Source organism: Pongo pygmaeus, chromosome 8 (genome assembly GCF_028885625.2).
Source record: "Pongo pygmaeus isolate AG05252 chromosome 8, NHGRI_mPonPyg2-v2.0_pri, whole genome shotgun sequence".
In the NCBI taxonomy this organism is placed as follows: Eukaryota; Metazoa; Chordata; class Mammalia; order Primates; family Hominidae; genus Pongo; species Pongo pygmaeus.
In genome coordinates, this window is record NC_072381.2 from 52185626 (window position 1) to 52203433 (window position 17808).

A 17808-nucleotide genomic window follows, 5' to 3' on the forward strand; every position below is an offset into this window, starting at 1 on the left:
ATTTTTGTATTTTTTTTTTTTTTTAGTAGAGACAACTTTTCACCATGTTGGCCAGGCTGGTCTCGAACTCCTGACCTCAGGTGATCCACCTGGCACGGCCTCCCAGAGTGCTGGGATTACAGGCGTGAGCCACCAAGCCCAGCCAAAACTGTAGCTTTCTTATCTTTGAACAAGATGCTATTGTCAGGAGGGGAAAGGACAAAGGGGGAGCCACGGCAACAAACACTCTTACAGGGAAGGTCTGACATTTTAACCTGCAATCTTTATATGCACATTAAAAGTCTATATTGACGTTTCATGTCTTTTGAAAGTTTTGACCATGAACCAATCCCCACCTCTCTTTTAGAACAAGGAGGTAAATAAAGTCTGTTAAGTCACCAGAATAAATCTGGAGACACATTTTCTATTAAAGTAAGAATTTTAAAGTAATCAGAGCCTCATAGGTAAACTCCTTTGAGAAACCCCAAACACACACACAACCATTTTTCTGCAGCCCTGGCTGTGACATTTCACACCTTTCACAATTATTTTAAGCACTCTCCTTTTTTCTTTTTCCTTCTGTGTTCAAATTACAGTTAGAAGAAACTAAGCAGCTTCTATCAAGGTGACTTAAAGCAGCCCATTAAGAATACCATATAGCCTCTCTCATGGCAAACTCCATTCTGATTTTAAATAAGAAATCCCCAAATATTTGAATATGAACTGTCCTGAGATTTAGCTACTTTAACAAAGGAAACAATTAGGCACTTACCTGGTTCCTTCACTTAGGTACTATCTGGATAGATACAAAGAAAAAATAAGATGGGTACTGAAAAGTTGGGATATTTGAGTTTTTATTGAGAAAAGGAAGAGAATAGTCCAAAGAAGCCTAAACAAAGTCCCACAGGATAATAAATAGAGCTACAGACACTGTTGTCTCACCATCTGTTTGAGAGTTCCTCTGGAATATTGTGCTTGCCTCTGGATTGGCAGAAAGGTTAAGCTCCAAAGCTGTATGTATAGAGGGAGAAAAGAAAAAAGATGTAATCATTTATAAAAATGTATCAACTCATTTATTCAACTGCTGCTTATTCAACAAGAGCCATAAATAAATGGTCCCATGCCAGCCTGGGAGAATGAGATGAGAGAGCAAGAACTGGGCGATTGGGAGGGGAGGCAAAAAGAAACTGACTGGATTCGATGGGGAAAGACTATGGGGTAGGAATGCAAGGTGGAGCCAGCTTTTGTTCCTGGCCAGCCCCCGGGAAAGCTGGCTACAGGCAGAAAGGAGCTCCAAGTGGGGGATGCCTCAAAGGGAACCTAGGGGACAGCAGCAGCCAGAGGCAAGCTGAGGGCAGATGGCACCCATCACCTCCTTACCTTCAGGCGTCTCCCAGTCACGGATGTGGTGCATGTGAAGGTCCTCACCAACTTCAACAGTCACCTCAGCAGGCTGTATAGCAGCAGCCATGGGCTTGCCTGCCATCCTGTCCCCAGCTCCTGCCTCATAGATCTCAGATTCAGAGGGACACACCGACCCCTGTTGCTGGTCAAACTCGAGGCTGACGCTGGGGTGCACACAACAGGTCAGTATGTTCCCCATGGGGCGCCTCTACTGTCTGCCACCACCTGTGCCTCTGCTCACAGCTTTGGCCACGCACTCCCGCTGTCCTAGGCCAAGGCTGTGCTGCACTTGCAGAGATGGTCTTCCCACTCCTCGCCTGCCCACCTCACAGCCCAGCCCCGGGCACCAGCCCTGGCCCCGGCCCCAGCTAGGGCTGTGGGCCAAGGCCCACACCCTGCCGCCTCCCCTGAGTTGACTTGTCTGGGAGGGTGAAGACCAGCCGGCTTATTTAATAGGTTGTGAACCCAACAAGCGCTGAGAGACACAACAACTGCCTGAAGAGAGAACAGACGGAGCTCCTCCTCCTTCTGTAGTCACCTACAGACTGAAGCCCACTGGCCCAGTTGGGAGCCCAGGCATGTGACACACAATGCCCCACCCCACACTTCACAATGCCCTCCCCAACAGCTCACAATGCCCCACCCTGGCTGCCACCCCTCCCCCACAGCTCAGAATGCCCCTGCCTGGGCTGCCCCACCCTGTGGCTTATGATGCTGCTGCTCTCCTTGTCCCTTGTGCAGTGCCAGTGGGACTAAGGTTTTCATTCATCACCAGCTTCCTGAGATTTTAGTCCTAAGAAAAGTACAGGGTAGTTCGTTACTTGAAGCCATCTTCCTCTATGAGTTCTATACAAAGCCTCAGTAGAGTGGGTCCCATTAGCAACCAAGTTGAACAACTTTTATTTGCTGACTGAATATAGATACACCTGAATTGTTGACTGCTTTTGTAACTAAACACTCCTCTCCTGTCTTCCAATGAGTGGTCATTTTTGTCTGCAACTTGACCACAGCAATCCCTGGGGCCCTAGCTCTACTTTCAATAAAGAGTTATGGCTGTGTGTCTTGAATGACACCTTAGGACCCATCCTGCCTCCACCTCCTTCTCCATAAAATAGAAACCTAACTTGTCCCTCCAAGCTCTGAAATGCTGAAACTTACCAACTCCCTTTTCTCCCCGCTATTTCTTCCTTCCATGGCAGGGACTTTCAGATTTTCTTTCTTTTACTAACAAGGCACTAAGCATGATTTTGTCATACAAAATCGAGAGCCATACAATGAGTTCAATAAAGATGAATACTCGACATCTGGCAAGCAGTGTCTGCCTGACAGTGTCCCCACTGTGCTATGCTCATTTAACCCTCAGAAACAATCTGATGTTACAGATTTTACAGAAGTTGTTGAGACGGAGAAGGTAAGTAACCTTCCTAAGGTCACACGACTGCTAAGGGTGGGGCCATAGTTTGATCCCAGGTAGTCTGAATTCCCCAATTCCTGAAGCATGATTATCAGAAAGTATAGCAGTCCGTTTTCACACTGATATAAAGAAATACCTGAGGTTGGGTAATTTTTAAAGGAAAGAGGTTTAATTGACTCAGTTTCACATGGCTGGGGAGGCCTCAAGAAACTTACAATCATGGCAGAAGGAGAAGTCCTTCAGGAAACTTACAATCGTGGCAGAAGGGCAGGTCCGACTTACATGGTGGCCGCACAGAGAGTGGGAACATGTGAAGGAGCAACTGTCAAACATGTATAAAACCATCAGATCTCAGCTGGGCACGGTGGCTCACACTTGTAACCCTAGCACTTTGGGAGGCCAAGGCAGGTGGATCAACTGAGGTCAGGAGTTTGCGACCAGCCTAGCTAATGTAGTGAAATCCTGTCTCTACTAAAAATACAAAAATTAGCTGGGTGTGGTGGTGCATGCCTATAATCCCAGCTACTCAGGAGGCTGAGGCAGGAGAATCACTGGAACCCAGGAGGCAGATGCTGCAGTGAGCCAAGATCGTGCCATGGCACTCCTGCCTGGACAACAGAGCAAGACTCCATCCCAAAAAACAAGACAAAACAAAACAAAACAAAACCCTGTAAGATCTCATGAGGACTTACTGAATATCACAAGAACAGCATGAGGAAAACTGCCCCCATGATCCAATCACCTCCCCCTAGGACCCTCCCTCGACACATCAGGATTACGGGGATTATAACTCATGATGAGATTTTGGTGGGGACATGGCAAAACCATATCAGAAAGTAAAGGTAGAAGTCAAGCTTGGACAGGAAATGACATTGTAGATTATTATTATTATTTTGAGACGAAGTTTTGCTCTTGTTGCCCAGTGAAATTGTTTCTCTAATTTCATTTTCAGATTGTGTCTTGTAGATGTATAGAAATACAATTGATACATGATTCTGGCTATTAACATTTTATGCTTCAACCTTGCTGAACACTATTTTTTTTTTTTTTTTTGAGACGGAGTTTCACTCTTGTTGCCCAGGCTGGAGTGCACTGGCGCGATCTTGGCTCACTGCAACCTCTGCCTCCCGGGCTCAAGTGATTCTCCTGCCTCAGCCTCCCAAGTAGCTGGGATTGCAGGCATGCGCCACCATGCCCGGCTAATTTCGTATTTTTAGTAGAGAAGGGGTTTCTCCATGTTGGTCAGGCTGGTGATGCACCCGCCTCAGCCTCCCAAAGTGCTAGGACTACAGGCATGAGCCACCGTGCCCAACCAGATTAGTATATTTTTAAAAGAATTTTTTTTTTTTTTTTGAGACAGAGTCTCACTCTGTTGCCCAGGCAGTGGCACAATCGTTGCTCACTGCAAGCTCCACGTCCTGGGTTCAAGTGATTCTCATTCAAGTGCCTAAGCCTCCCAAGTAGCTGGGATTACAGGAGCCCACCCCCATGCTCAGCTAATGTTTGTATTTTTAGTAGAGATGGGGTTTCATCTCTACTCGAACTCCTGACCTCAGGTGATCCGCCTGCCTTGGCCTCCCAAAGTGCTGAGATTGCAGGCGTGAGCCACCACTCCCGAAAAGAACAACATTTTTTTGATGTGGATTTTAAAATGTCTCCCCTTCTTTCAACATTGATTATGTCCCTTCTACATGCCAGGCACTGTATGTGTGAAATAGTCCCAACTCTCAATGAGTGTAGGCAGATACACAAACAAAGGCTTAAGGAGGTCAGTTTTCTGAGACCATACTGCTGGACAGTATATGAACCTGGGATACAAACCCACCTCTATTTGACCTCAAATTTGATACTGGGGTGGTTTTAATTTTATTCTGGGAATTTCAGTCATTGAACCATAAAAAGGTGAAAAGTCTCTGTCAGATGTATGTGTAGTGGTCTGTATAATAAGGAAGAACTGAAGGAAGCAACCAAACCAATTAAGAGACTTCCTCTAAAGGCAGAGTAATGCTAAGGGCAGTCGCAGTGACAAAAGTGGAGGAAAAAGTCTGTGATCATTTGGGAGACAGAATAGGAAGTGCTTGGTCATGAGACCCGAAAGAAGAGGGGAAGTAGAGGGAAAACAGAGCTGCTCAGCCTCTGCTGGGGAAGACTGGGTATGTAGCAGTGCCTTCCTCCTGGCAGAGAATGTAGGAAGAGAAATGGGTAAGGAGGAAAAGATAGTTTTTTACTCTCAGTGTCACATTAAAATGGAACTCTCTGGTCAAAAGTTGAATATAAATCTCTGTAGGCTAAGTCCATTTGTGACATCCCAACAGATGTTTTCAAAAATAACACACATACTAAATCAAGCCATTAAGAGTAACTGGGGAAATTTCCTAAAATTTACATGCTAAGAACATCACCATTTTTCATTTATTACTTTCATGGAGCAACTTTGAATCTATGGTTACAGCAAGTGAGGCATCTTGTATAAAATAAAGCTAATACATGAAAAAAAGCATTTAAAATTCTATTGTTCTCAGAGAATGGAGAAAGCAATTGAAGCCATGGGTGTGGAGGTGACTGCCTTGAGAGTTGTGTATAGTAAGGAGAACTGGGAAGAAAGAAGACCTGGAGAATAGGGTGATTTACACGGCATTAAGTGAAGCTTGCAAAAGTGAGGACTGGGAGTCGAGACCTGTGTATGAATCAGGAATGGCTGCTCCTGTGAGTTGTTAGAAAGGAGGTGATGCCTTCTTTTCATATCTATAACAGCAGCACCTAGCACAGTGCCTGTTCAATAGGTACTCAACATGTGTTATCCCAATGCAGAGTCAAATTTTGCCAGGAGGACAGGAAAGCTACAAATCAGCTATGGCAACTTAGTGATTGGGCTTGGGCTTGTGTGTTTGTGTGAGCGAGCTGGATGTCAGGCAGTGGGTAAAGTAGTGAACTGGAGGTGAGAAAACAATGACACAAACTCAGGGCTTCTCTTCCCAAGTATTTGGCTGAGAAGAGAGATGTAGTATTAAAGGGAGATATGTGGTAAAGGAAGCCTTTTTTTCCAAGATTCAACAAAACTGTGAGTATATTTCTATGTTAAAGGAAAAAAGCCAACAGAGAAAACACATTTTTGAGGTTAGAAGAGATGGAAGAACGAACGCAGAAGGGCCCCAAAAGGCATAGGTGCGTGCAATCTGGATCAGGGACAGATTAGCTTTGGACTCCTACAAAAGCAAGAAGGGAGAAAGGACCATGTGACTCTAGAGATATTTCTGGTAAAGGAAAGGTTTAGGAAAAGATCTTTTGATGACCTTTATTTTAACAGACTTTTTTTTTTTTTTTTTTTTTTTTTTGAGATGGAGTCTTGCTCTGTCGCCCAGGCTGGAGTGCAGTGGCACGATCTCAGCTCACTGCAACCTCTGCCTCCTGGGTTGACGCCATTCTCCTGCCTCAGCCTCCTGAGTAGCTGGGACTACAGGCACCCCTTACCATGTCCGGCTAATTTTTTGTATTTTTAGTAGAGACGGGATTTCTTTGTGTTAGCCAGGATGGTCTTGATCTCTTGACCTTGTGATCCGCCCACCTCGGCCTCCCAGAGTGCTGGGATTGCAGGCGTGAGCCACTGCACTCGGCTACAGACTTTTTTTTTTTTTAAAAATAACTACTGTGGGAAAAAGGATATTATGTATAGAAAAGTCTACACTTCTTGATACAACTAACTAAAAAAAAGCCTGATACACTAAACAAAACCCAAATAATGTCTTCCCTAAAAGTGGGTAACTTGAAAAGCAATTCGAGCAAAAATCAAGGAGTTCAATTATAAATAAGTGTATCAACAAAGTGAAAGATGGGTTTAATTTTTCCCACAAAAAGTTAAAAGAAATACCAGCAGCTTTAGAAGAAGAGGAAAAAATAATAAGAAAATTATATGCAGTTGCAAGATGTGTGAATATTTACAAACTCTAACACACAACTACAAAACAGACCAGAAGAATGATTATCATAGGAAGCAAAGGGTCATTTCAAAAATCAGAGGAGGGATGATTCATATTTAATTTAATTCTGTGCAAAAAATTTAAGTAACGTTTGAGGACAAAAATAGGTGATATGTTGAAATGTGGGAAACCACAGTGGAAGGAAAAAGAATTCAAGAAAGCTCAGTTTCAGTAACCAGTATCTACTAAAATCTTCAGGACCTAGAGGCTACAATTTGCGTTAATAGTGTCTGAAGACCTAGAAATGTCATTAAATGCCATTTTGGATAATTCTTTTAGACTTGAAATGATGTCTATTTAAAGTTACAAAATAGTGCCCGTATTTCTGTATTCATTACAGAAAACAATTGGATATGGAAAAGAAACTAACATGCTATGCCACAATCTCTAAAGAAAGATTAGGGAAGTTTCAGCTTAAAGCAAGAATAATCACAATAAAGTTTTACAACCCTTTGCAAGCATACATGAAAAACATAGAAAAAGTTTGTAATGATCTTTTCTTAAGCTAAGAGAACAGAAAAAATGAGAAAAATTAAATTATAAAATGAAACTTTGTTTAGAGGTAAGAAACATTTGATGACAGTCAAGAGATCAGGGTTGTACCGTGTATTATGTGGATGTTGTGACTCATTGGTTTCATCTTGGATATCATAACTTGACATTTTGTAAAAGTGATTTTTCATGGGAGTTTTTTCAGGTGCCCTATAAAGTCCTGTCCCATGAGAAGCGAATAATAGTCTTCCCTATTCTTGAGATATCTTAATGAATGGCATCTTCTACAGTCTTCCATTGTTTAGTCCTTGGAGATACACTCATTAGTGACTGTTAAGGTACCTGAGTTATTAGGTGCCTGTAGACTACGCCCAGTGATATGGGCATTAGGTACATGCTCCCTAGCTGCGCTGACACTGACTGAAGCTGTGAGGTTTCACAATGACATGTCAGCCAAATACATATGCTCAGATTTACCATTTATCAAGAGGTCTTCACACTATCAATTATGCAATTATCATTCTACACACAGGCAGTGATACAGGGAGTAAAAAACCACAGCCATGGCTCGGGAGACCAATGTACCTCCAGAAGAGTCCAGTGGGTCCAGAAGCCTTTTGGATGCTGGTCAGAGGCTCCTCTTGGGCAGAGATCACAGCAGCAGCCAACAGGTCTGGAGAAATCCTTAGAGTTCTCACAGACAAAGCTTGTGAAGGCATCTTAGACAAGACCTTGTCTTTGCTGGTTTTATGATCCTCTGCAGATGGGTCTATTCTCACTATCTCAGCCACCTTTCACTTCCTATCAGTTCGGTTCAGGTCTCTCATGATCCCAGGCAGCAGTAGTTGTTATCATGTGAGTTCATTCATATATGTTTATCTCTTTGGGGATGGGGGGACAACTTCACTGTGGACTTAATTCTACTGGAGATGAGTGACCCCATTTTAAGACAACAGGATCACAAATTATTATCACATATCATCAGGGCAGACAATAGCTACCACCCGGGGCTGAAAGCAGGTAACTCCATTTATTCTGCAAACATTCTGTCTTGATTATGGTGCCAGTTGCTGCAAGGGATTTGCTTTCCACCACCTGTTTTTCACAAGGTTTGAGTCTCAACTGCTAACATTCTATGGATTTCTGGGTGAAGGGACTGACTGCACCATCCTAGCCTGTCAGAGCACTTGCCCCAATACTTCCACTTTAAGAATTTTCCACCTTGTCCAGAACTACAGTCCATAAATCCCCTCATTTTCTCTCTTAAGAGAATAAACAGGCCAGGTGAGGTGGATCATGCCTGAAATCCCAGCACTTTGGGAGGCCGAGGCGGGCAGATCGTCTGAGGTCAGGAGTTCGAGACCAGCTTCGCCTACATAGTGAAACCTCATCTCTACTAAAAAAAAAAATCACAAAAATTAGCCGGGCATGCTGGCAGGTGCCTGTAATCCCAGCTACTCGGGAGGCTGAGGCAGGAGAATCCCTTGAACCTGGGAGGCAGAGGTTGCAGTGAGCCAAGACTGTGCCACAGCACTCCAGCCTGGGCAAAAGAGCGAGACTCCCTCTCAAAAAAAAAAAAAAAAAAAAGAGAGAGAGAGAATAAACAACACATCTCACATACACACCCACATCCCTCTTACCCCAAATACCAAACACACAAAAACCCAATCTGTCTCCTTCTACCTAAGCAATTTTAGACAGTCACGTTCTCATAATTACCTTAAGCTCCCTGACTTGCTGCTCGTCCTTTCTCTGGCAAAATCTCATCCCTCGATGAGCCCCACTTTGTGTTTGCTCAATGACACCACTCAGCTGAACCAGAAAAAATATCAAAAAGTGGTCAGAGATATCATCATAAATTCAAATTACTTACACAAAAAATTGGCCCTAAATGTTTCCAGAAATCAACAAAAGTTTTGTTTCTCCAACGACATCATTTCTTCAGAAACCCAACATGTATAACCTATTTTTTCCATGTTCTTCTAACATTTATTCAACTTCTCTCATCTGATATCTTGCCAAATCATTCAAAGAGAAAATATATCCCATTAGGCAAGAGCCGACCATATTCCCATCACCTGAGAAAATAATATGCACAGGATGCGCCCACCTCACCTTTCTCAGCCTCATCATGTCAGAAAAAGTACCCCTCCTTTTGTCACAAGGCAAATCTGAGATAAAAGATTTAGATGGCCTGTAATTCCAGCACTTGGGGAGACCAATGCAGGCAGATTATTTGAGTCAAAGAGCTCGAAAGGAGCCTAAGCAACTTAGGGAAACTGCATCTCTCAAACAAATACAAACCATTAGCCTAGCATGGTGGTGTGGTGGCACATGCCTGTAGTCCCAGCTACTCAGCGTGGGGAGCAATGAGGTGGGAGGATCACCTGAGCTGGAAGGTTGTGGCTGCAGCGAGCCATCATCACGTCACTGCACTCCAGGTGGGACAACAGATTTTTTAAAAGGATCTTCTCTGTTAACAATAATCAAATAAACAGGTGGCCATGAGGCTGAGGTGGCTGCAGTGCACTCAATTCCTCCTTAAATAAACCAAAACTTGACTCAGTGTAAATAATAAAAGGAAACTTAAGCTTAACCAATCAGAAACCACCAACTAACATCTAACTAGAGACTTTCCACTGTAATGTTCCAAATGAGGCCACTGCTCCACTTTACCCAATCAAGTATTTTCTTTTTCTTCCACATTCACCATATAAAATTCTTCCCCCACCCTCCCTAAGCCTCTCTGTTGGACCTCTGAGCTGCTTGCAGTCTGGGGCTGCCTAGTTTATACATTTCTGAATGCTCAAATATATTTTCTAATGTTTCAAAGTGTCTCTGGTGTAGGAGGTTGTTGGTGGAGTGACCTGAGAGTGTACAGGAATTGAGGGCATATGAGATCTCTGGACTCTGCACTCCATTTTGCTGTACACTCAAAACTACTCTAAAATAATAATATATCTTTAAAAATCTATAACTATCATGTAGCCCTTTTCAAGTCTCCAACTGGTTGGAGCCAGTTCGATTAAAGCTCAGAAAAAACTGGTTAATAAGTTAGTTCTGACCCAACCGGCAAGAAGAGGCAGGAAAGAGCCAGGCCAGGGGAGTATATTGCACATGCAGGCACCAGGAAACTGGAGGCAGCTTGGAGGCCCTTTAGCCTGGTCCTGAGCCCGCTGAAACTGCAGTTCCAGGCACAGATGCCTGGGGCACCAATCTGAATCTGCCAACATCCAAGGCCGCATGAACACAAATGCGCAGAGTCTCCTCTGCGATCGGTAGCTAAGGATGGTAGGCCATGATTGGACTAGGATGGGAGATGAACTGAAAAGTATAGATTCTATAGGCTTTTGTTGTCTCTTCCCACCCCCAAGCAACAAGTGAAGAACACACACACACACATCCCGTAGTGACTAACAGGATCTCCCTCCAGGGGATTTGCAGAGACGGGGGCAGAAAACATCCCAGGGGCCTTTCACAGCTACTTCCTTAAGCCCCCTTTCAGACAGTGCTGTCTAGACCTGTCAGCCCAAGCATCACCACCCTGATATGCAGAAGCTGGCATCCTTACCTGAAATTCAACATCAAGAAATGATCTCTTCTACTCAACACTGATAGAAATATCTCTAAGCAATGTCCTCATTGGCAGGGGTGGAGTGGGGGAGTTTCTTAAAAAGTGAGGCCTCTGCCTACCACCTAGAGAACCTGGAAATTTCCATCTGTGCCACAAAGTCCAAATCACTGGCCACTGCCCCAGTGTATGGCAGATTAGAACATCTCTCCATTAGATCTGGGTTTCTATTCCATTGAGTGAAATGGGTTTTCTATTACAGGAACAGAATAAGGGATCAAAAGGGTCTTACAACTGAACTCCAGTGTACAGTCTGCACAGACACTAGGCTTGTGCAAATATGACACAGCGAGGCCCCAGGACCCTTAAGCCAGCTGAATGTACTGAGTTTCAGGAAACAGTGAGATACATTCAGCAAAACAGTGGGCTTCATGCTGAAATAAGTCAATCCAAGTAAACAGACATCACACACACACACACACACGCAGACACCCTAGTGGCCAATAGGTCCTCTCACCAAAAACCTGTGATCAGGAGAGCAGAAAGCTTCCCAGGGGTCCACCACTGCCCTTTCTGGAGCCCCTTATCAGACGGCCAGCCCCAGGACAGCACTGTCTGATCCTGGTCCAGCCCAAACTGCCATCACCCTGTGATGTGGGAGCTGGACACTTCACCAGAACCTCTGTGTCAGAAAAATTTCTCTTCCTTCTAAAATGATGAGGGGGAACCTTCAGACAGTGTCTGATTAGGGTGGGTGGAGAGGGGGGTTTCCTAGAAAGTCAGGCAGGGCAGGGCTGAAGCCCTCTGGGTTACTGTGTGCTTTTGCTATGAAGGCAGGTAAGACTGGACAGGTGGGGGTGTTAGTGAGGGGATGGACTAGGGTGTGCTGAAGAACTCCACTTGGGCTCTGCACACCAGGGAAAATGACCATAAAACATCCCATCTTCACTGCTCAGAGAAGGCTAGATCTGCTGTGAGCTAAAAAGCCATGTGGGGGCAGCTGATGAGTCATCAAATGGGAGAAATCTGAGAGCCATGTGTTCCACAGGCCTCTGGTCCTTGTTCAGGCAGCAGGGCACTGTGACATGTGGCTCCTTGGCCCTTTCCAGCCACAACCTTGATTGCCTGCTGCAGGGAAAGAGACTGAAGCCCAAGAATGGGGTCTTGCTCACCATAGGATGATGGCTCAGTGTGCAGAGCTGAGCTATGGCCCAAGAGGCAGAAGGTGGGGACGACCCAGGCTGAGCTGGGGGACCCAACTGAACATGTACTTGCTAAGAAGCTGTGGGCTACGATGCCTTGGGACCCCAGTCTGGGTATAGAATTGTAGCAAAACAGGCTACTGGTAAAAGTTCTTGGGAAGCCAACTCACTTTTGCTATCATCCATGGGCAAACAAACCAACCCCCACCACTTCCCACTCCCTCTGAAAGCCACCTGGCCCTCTGATCGACCACACCACAGTGGTGTCACTCTGTAAGGCACAGGTAGACAAGGCATCCAGCCATGCACACTCCAGGGCCCACACATGTCCAGAATACACTGGTTCTTGTTGAGACTCCACTCTTCCACCTCAGACAAAAGCTCTCCACTCTCCTCAGCCACTCCCAACACCTGGAGGCCTGAAAACTTTCATGCATGCCACTGTGATCTAAACCACTCGTGGCGGTTTTGATTTTCATTTTCCTGATAATCAGTGATGTTGAGCACCTTTCCATATGCCTTTTCACCAACTGGACATCTTTGGCTAAATGTCTATTCAAATCCATTGCCCATTTACAAATCTGCTTTTTTGTGGGCTTCTTGATGTTTTTCTCTTTTTTTTTCCTATTTATTTATACAAGTTCCTTAGGTATTTTGGATATTTTTAAAAATGATTTTCAATTCTACTGCCCAGTTATAAACCTGTCTTTTTTTTTTTTTTTTTGAGACGGAGTTTTGCTGTTGTTGCCCGGGCTGGAATGCAATGGTGCGATCTTGGTTCACAGCAACCTCCACCTCCCAGAGTCAAGCAATTCTCCTGCCTCAGCCTCCTGAGTAGCTGGGATTACAGGCATGTGCCACCATGCCCTGCTAATTTTTGCATTTTTAGTAGAGACGGGGTTTCTCCATGTTGGTCAGGCTAGTCTCGAACTCTTGGTCTCAGGTGATCCGTCCACCTCGGCCTCCCAAAGTGCTGGGATTACAGGCGTGAGCCACCAAGCCCGGCCAATTATCCCTTTTTGTTTTTTTTTTTGGGTGGGGGGAAGAACAGAGTCTCTCTCTGTCACCCAGGCTGGAGTGCACTGGTGTGATCTCAGCTCACAACAGCCTCTGCCTCCCAGGTTCCAGCGATTCTCCTGACTCAGTCTCCCGGGTAGCTAAGATTATGGGCGTGCAACACATGCCCAGCTAATTTTTGTATTTTTAGTAGAGACGGGGTTTTACCACATTGGCCAGGATGGTCTCAAACTCCTGACCTCAGGTGATCCACCCACCTCAGTCTCCCAAAGTGTTGGGATTACAGGCAGGAGCCACCACTCCCGGCCCCATTTTGTGTTTTGACATCAGTCAACACTTGTATTTTAAAATAATAACAATGAATGGCGGTACCTTAGAACAAGGAAATTATACATCTTTCTCTTGTCCTAGTGCAGACATTTTGTCTATAAAATGTTATTCACAGATGAATTCATGAGAACATTACTGTGAATTTTAAACCCATATACAAGTGTATGCTCATTCATGAATATTTCAATAAAATAAAACTAATAGCAAAAAAGAATTCCAGAGTTGAAGCAGTTTCAGGAAAAGGGAGTTGGCAGTATGAAGTAAAATAGCAAAAAAAATTTTTTTTTAAATGGGTATATTTGTGTCTACAACTTTTTTTTAATTATAGCATTAAACAATGTGTATATATATACATATATAAAGCAATGGAAGTGGCATTGTTTTCATACTAGTCTAGAACATTAAAATATATGTAATATGTGGTCAGTAAAATAATGGCCCCCCAAAGATGTCCACAGATTCCTAGACTCTTACATGAAAACGGTACATCACGCATGTGATTCAGGTAAAGACCTTGACATGAGGAGACTACCCTGGTGCTTTGGAATGAACGTTGTGTTCCGTCAATGTTCATGTGTTAAAATCCTAACCCTCAAGGTGATGGTATTAGGAGGTTAAGCCTTACGGGAGACTCTGCCCTCATGACTGAGATTAGCGCCCTTATTAAAGGCACAAGGGAGCTTGTTTGTTCCTCTCACCATGTGAAGACACAGCAAGAAGGAAGCCTCTATGAGAAAGCAGGCCTTCACCAGACACCAAAACTGCCAGCACCTTGATCTTGCACTTCTCAGCCTCCAGGACTGTGAGAAACAAAGTTCTGTTATTTATAAGCTACCCGGTCTAATGCATTTCCTTGCAGCAGCCTGTATGGATTAGGACAGTGGGCTCATGTGGATGATGACGGTGTCTCCATTCAGGACTAAGTAAGCACATGAGTCCTTAACAGTGGAAGAGAAGGGGAAGGAAAGAGCCACAGAGACATGTGGCCACAGAAGAAGGGTCCGTGGGATGCAAGGTTGCTAATGGTGAGAGTGGAGAAAAGCCCAAAGCCAAAAAATGCAGGCAGACTCCAGAATGTGGAAAAGGCGAGAAAAAAGATCCCCTAGAGCCTCTAGAGATGAAGGTAGCCTTTCCAACACCTAGATTTTAGCCCAGTGAGATCCACATCACACTCTGACATACAGGAGTGTAATAAATTTGTTTTATGCCCTGACATACTGGTAGTTTGTTGTAGCAGCAATGGACTAGTAATATATAAATATATATATACACACACACACACACACACACACACACACAAACACACGCCTCCACCACACACACAACATAACTATCTATATATATCCTGTCCTTCAAAACTGAAGCAGATAAACTACACATTAGCACTAACTTAGCTGGGTGTGGTGGCACATGCCTGTAGTCCCAGCTACTCAGGAGGCTGAGAGGGAGGATCACTTGGGCCCAGGAGTTTAAGATCAGCCTGGGCAAACACACTGAGGCCACATTTCAAAAACAAACAAACAAAAAACACAACAAATCTTTGATTAAGCTCATTTCCCACATTTGAAGAGGAGACAATTATTAGATAAAGAGGAGAAAAGAGAAAGAGCTGCTGACTTCTGTGGTGGAAGCACAGGCACAGGCCCAAACATACTCCTGTCCTCCCGGCTTTCCTGTCCCTTCTCGTAAGGGACACAGGAACCTCTCAAACTGAACCATGGATCACAGACCCATACTCAGAACTCAATACAGTTTTGTTCTATGATTTTTTATATATCTGTGTCCCTGTTTCTGCCTCCCATTCCCAACTCCCTTACTCTAGTTAGAAAAAAATGGCTATTACCAAATATGAGTACATCCTCATATACTAATGCCAACTGATCACCAGCTGGTTTTCTTCTTTTACAAAGTCATAAATCTTCAGGCTTTAACACATCTTCCAAGCAACAGAATGTTATTTTCCAGTTCATTAACACAAATTCTATATTTAAAATGAAGACTTCACAAGTTGATTTAAATAACATGTTAACGAAAATAGACTGGCCATGGTTCAAACTGACATTTGAATTAAATGTGATGATAGGTTGAGTAACCTAGCAGTACTCTAAAATGACTTTTGGTTATGGCTTTTTCCATATTATGTTTAGGCTGAGGCATCCCTAAATGATTCAATTGTAATTCCCCTTCTTAAACATGAGATTTATCTTTACAAAATCATTTATTTTCTTAAAATTACAAGTTAATTCTATACATACATTACAAGTTAATTCATGCATACACAATCTCAGTAGATATCAGCTGTATGTGTACACACATACATATAGGTATTTGTATATACACACATTACATAATTAAAAAAAAAACTTATTAGTGGGGTACAACCATGAAGACAAAGAGGCTTTGTGGAATGTGATGGAAACACAATTGCAGGACAAACAACAGGCTGCTGTGAGGGCTGTATTTACCCTTTCTGATGTAAGACTTGGAAAAAAATTGGATAGTGGATAATTAATCCCCATAACAGAAAATTTAGGGTACAGAAAACTTCCCACAATTTTTACAGAGAATGTCAATAGAAAGGCATTCAATGCAGGGAATACACAGTGTGACAGTATACAAAAATAAGCAGGTTGATGGTTTAGATTTATGAGACAAGGGAAAGAAATAGTAGATGATATCATAATTCTCCTTTTATGGAGTTATGAAAATTCTTCATTTTATATATGGTCAGGTGCTTTCAAATGTCAATGAGAAAAATATTTAAAGGAAGAATCAAATCTAAGACGTAAAGAGATCTTTATAAAAGTGACCTTCAGGCCAGGCATGGTGGCTCACACCTGTAATCCCAGCATTTTGGGAGGTCCAGGTGGGCCGATCATGAGGTCAGGGGATCAAGACCATCCTGGCCCACATGGTGAAACCCTGTCTCTACTAAAATACAAAAAATTAGCCAGGAGTGGTGGTGTGTGCCTGTAGTCCCAGCTACTCAGGAGGCTGAGGCAGGAGAATTGCTTCAACCTGGGAGGCATAGGTTGCAGTGAGCCGAGATAGCACCACTGCACTCCAGCCTGGTGACAGAGCAAGACTCCATCTCAAAAAAAAAAAAATTTTTTTTCATTCTGAGAAGGTATAAGCATCAACACATTCTTGAGCACAACTATGCACACAGGCACTTCCGCATTCACAAGCCATGCTGTGTGCACACACTGATGCCCCTAGATTCCTTTTTTGAAGAGATGCTGTCTTGGTGTGTCACCCAGGCTGGAGAGCAGTGTTAGGATCATAGCTCACTGCAGCCTCAAACTCCTGGGTTCAAGTGATCCTCCTACCTCAGGCTCCTGAGTAGCCTGAACTACAGGAATGAGCCACCATGCCCAGCCAATGTTTTCATTTTTTTGTAGAGATGAAATCTTGCTATGTTGCCCAGGCTGGTCTTGAACTCCTGGCTTCAAGGAATCCTCCTGCCTTGCCTTCCCAACGTGCTGAGATTACAGGTGTGAACCATTGTGCCCAGCCACCGGATTCTTTATTAAGAAGAAAACTTGTTTGCTGACATGTAGGCAATGAATTGATGAATAGTAGTTCATAAATTACTAATTTACAAGTCAATATAAATGAATTGAGTAAACACAAAATAACAGCATAAATTAATAAACAGTTTACGACTTCAAGTTTCTTTTTTTCCTTTAAAACATAGCTCTGACAGAGACTACTACTTGTACATTCCATGGAAAAGTCAGAGGTGGTTAAAATGTCAGAGGTACACTTATTAATACCTTGCTGCCTTTTGTGCAGCTTCCTCTCAGTACTTCACCAGTTGGGATTGACACACCTCTCCAGCTGGGTTCAGGAGCCAGGCAGGAGCACGCAGAACAGGGAATCCAAAGCCATCTCTGACACTAAAAGCAATGAAAACAAAAATAACCAAACATATTATCAAGAAATGAACAAGAGATCGATATCAAGTCCAGCAAGAAGAGAAGAAAGCATTTAATCTGCCAGGCTCTCATTCTGACAAAATAATTTACAACACGCATGTCTCTATCTGACATGTGTGAATAGAAAAAGAAGAGGTGACGATAGAGTAGAGGATTCCTCTTCCAATTGTCTCTGATCTATCCAACCTTTGTTACAGGTCAGAGAGTTCTCCAATTTATAAATCAACAACAGAGTTAATGTGGCAACCAGGACACAGAGACGTACTGAGAGTACTGCTCAGCTCTCTGCCTAGGCCTGATTCTGATGATCCCTGATAATGAGCACTGTGAAATTTACAGCAGATCAATACACATACACACACACACAAACACACAAAAGAGATACTTCATGGGCAAAAAGCACCAAAGATATAAAATAAAATGCCTGAAAGACCATAAAACAACTTCTGATGAAATGCTGTTTTCATTTTCCAGTAGTAAAATA

At 43.5% G+C, this 17808-nt stretch overlaps 1 protein-coding gene across 2 annotated transcripts in view; it reads right to left on the reverse strand.

Annotated features, from left to right (window-relative positions):
• The window catches only part of LOC129006543 (arf-GAP with GTPase, ANK repeat and PH domain-containing protein 5), a 41384-nt gene that overhangs the window by 20915 nt on the left and 2661 nt on the right, over nucleotides 1-17808 (reverse strand). Inside the window, exons 3-6 of one of the 2 annotated variants that reach the window (XM_063669863.1) lie at nucleotides 17163-17285; nucleotides 3013-3119; nucleotides 1360-1547; nucleotides 922-990 (exon numbers count right to left, since the gene is read on the reverse strand). In XM_063669863.1, coding sequence (XP_063525933.1) covers nucleotides 922-990; nucleotides 1360-1465 — 175 coding nt within the window. In that variant the 5' untranslated portion in view covers nucleotides 1466-1547; nucleotides 3013-3119; nucleotides 17163-17285. Of the gene's footprint in view, nucleotides 1-921; nucleotides 991-1359; nucleotides 3120-8985; nucleotides 9079-17162; nucleotides 17286-17808 lie in introns of both variants that reach the window. The other variant, XM_054436270.2, reaches the window with a different exon arrangement.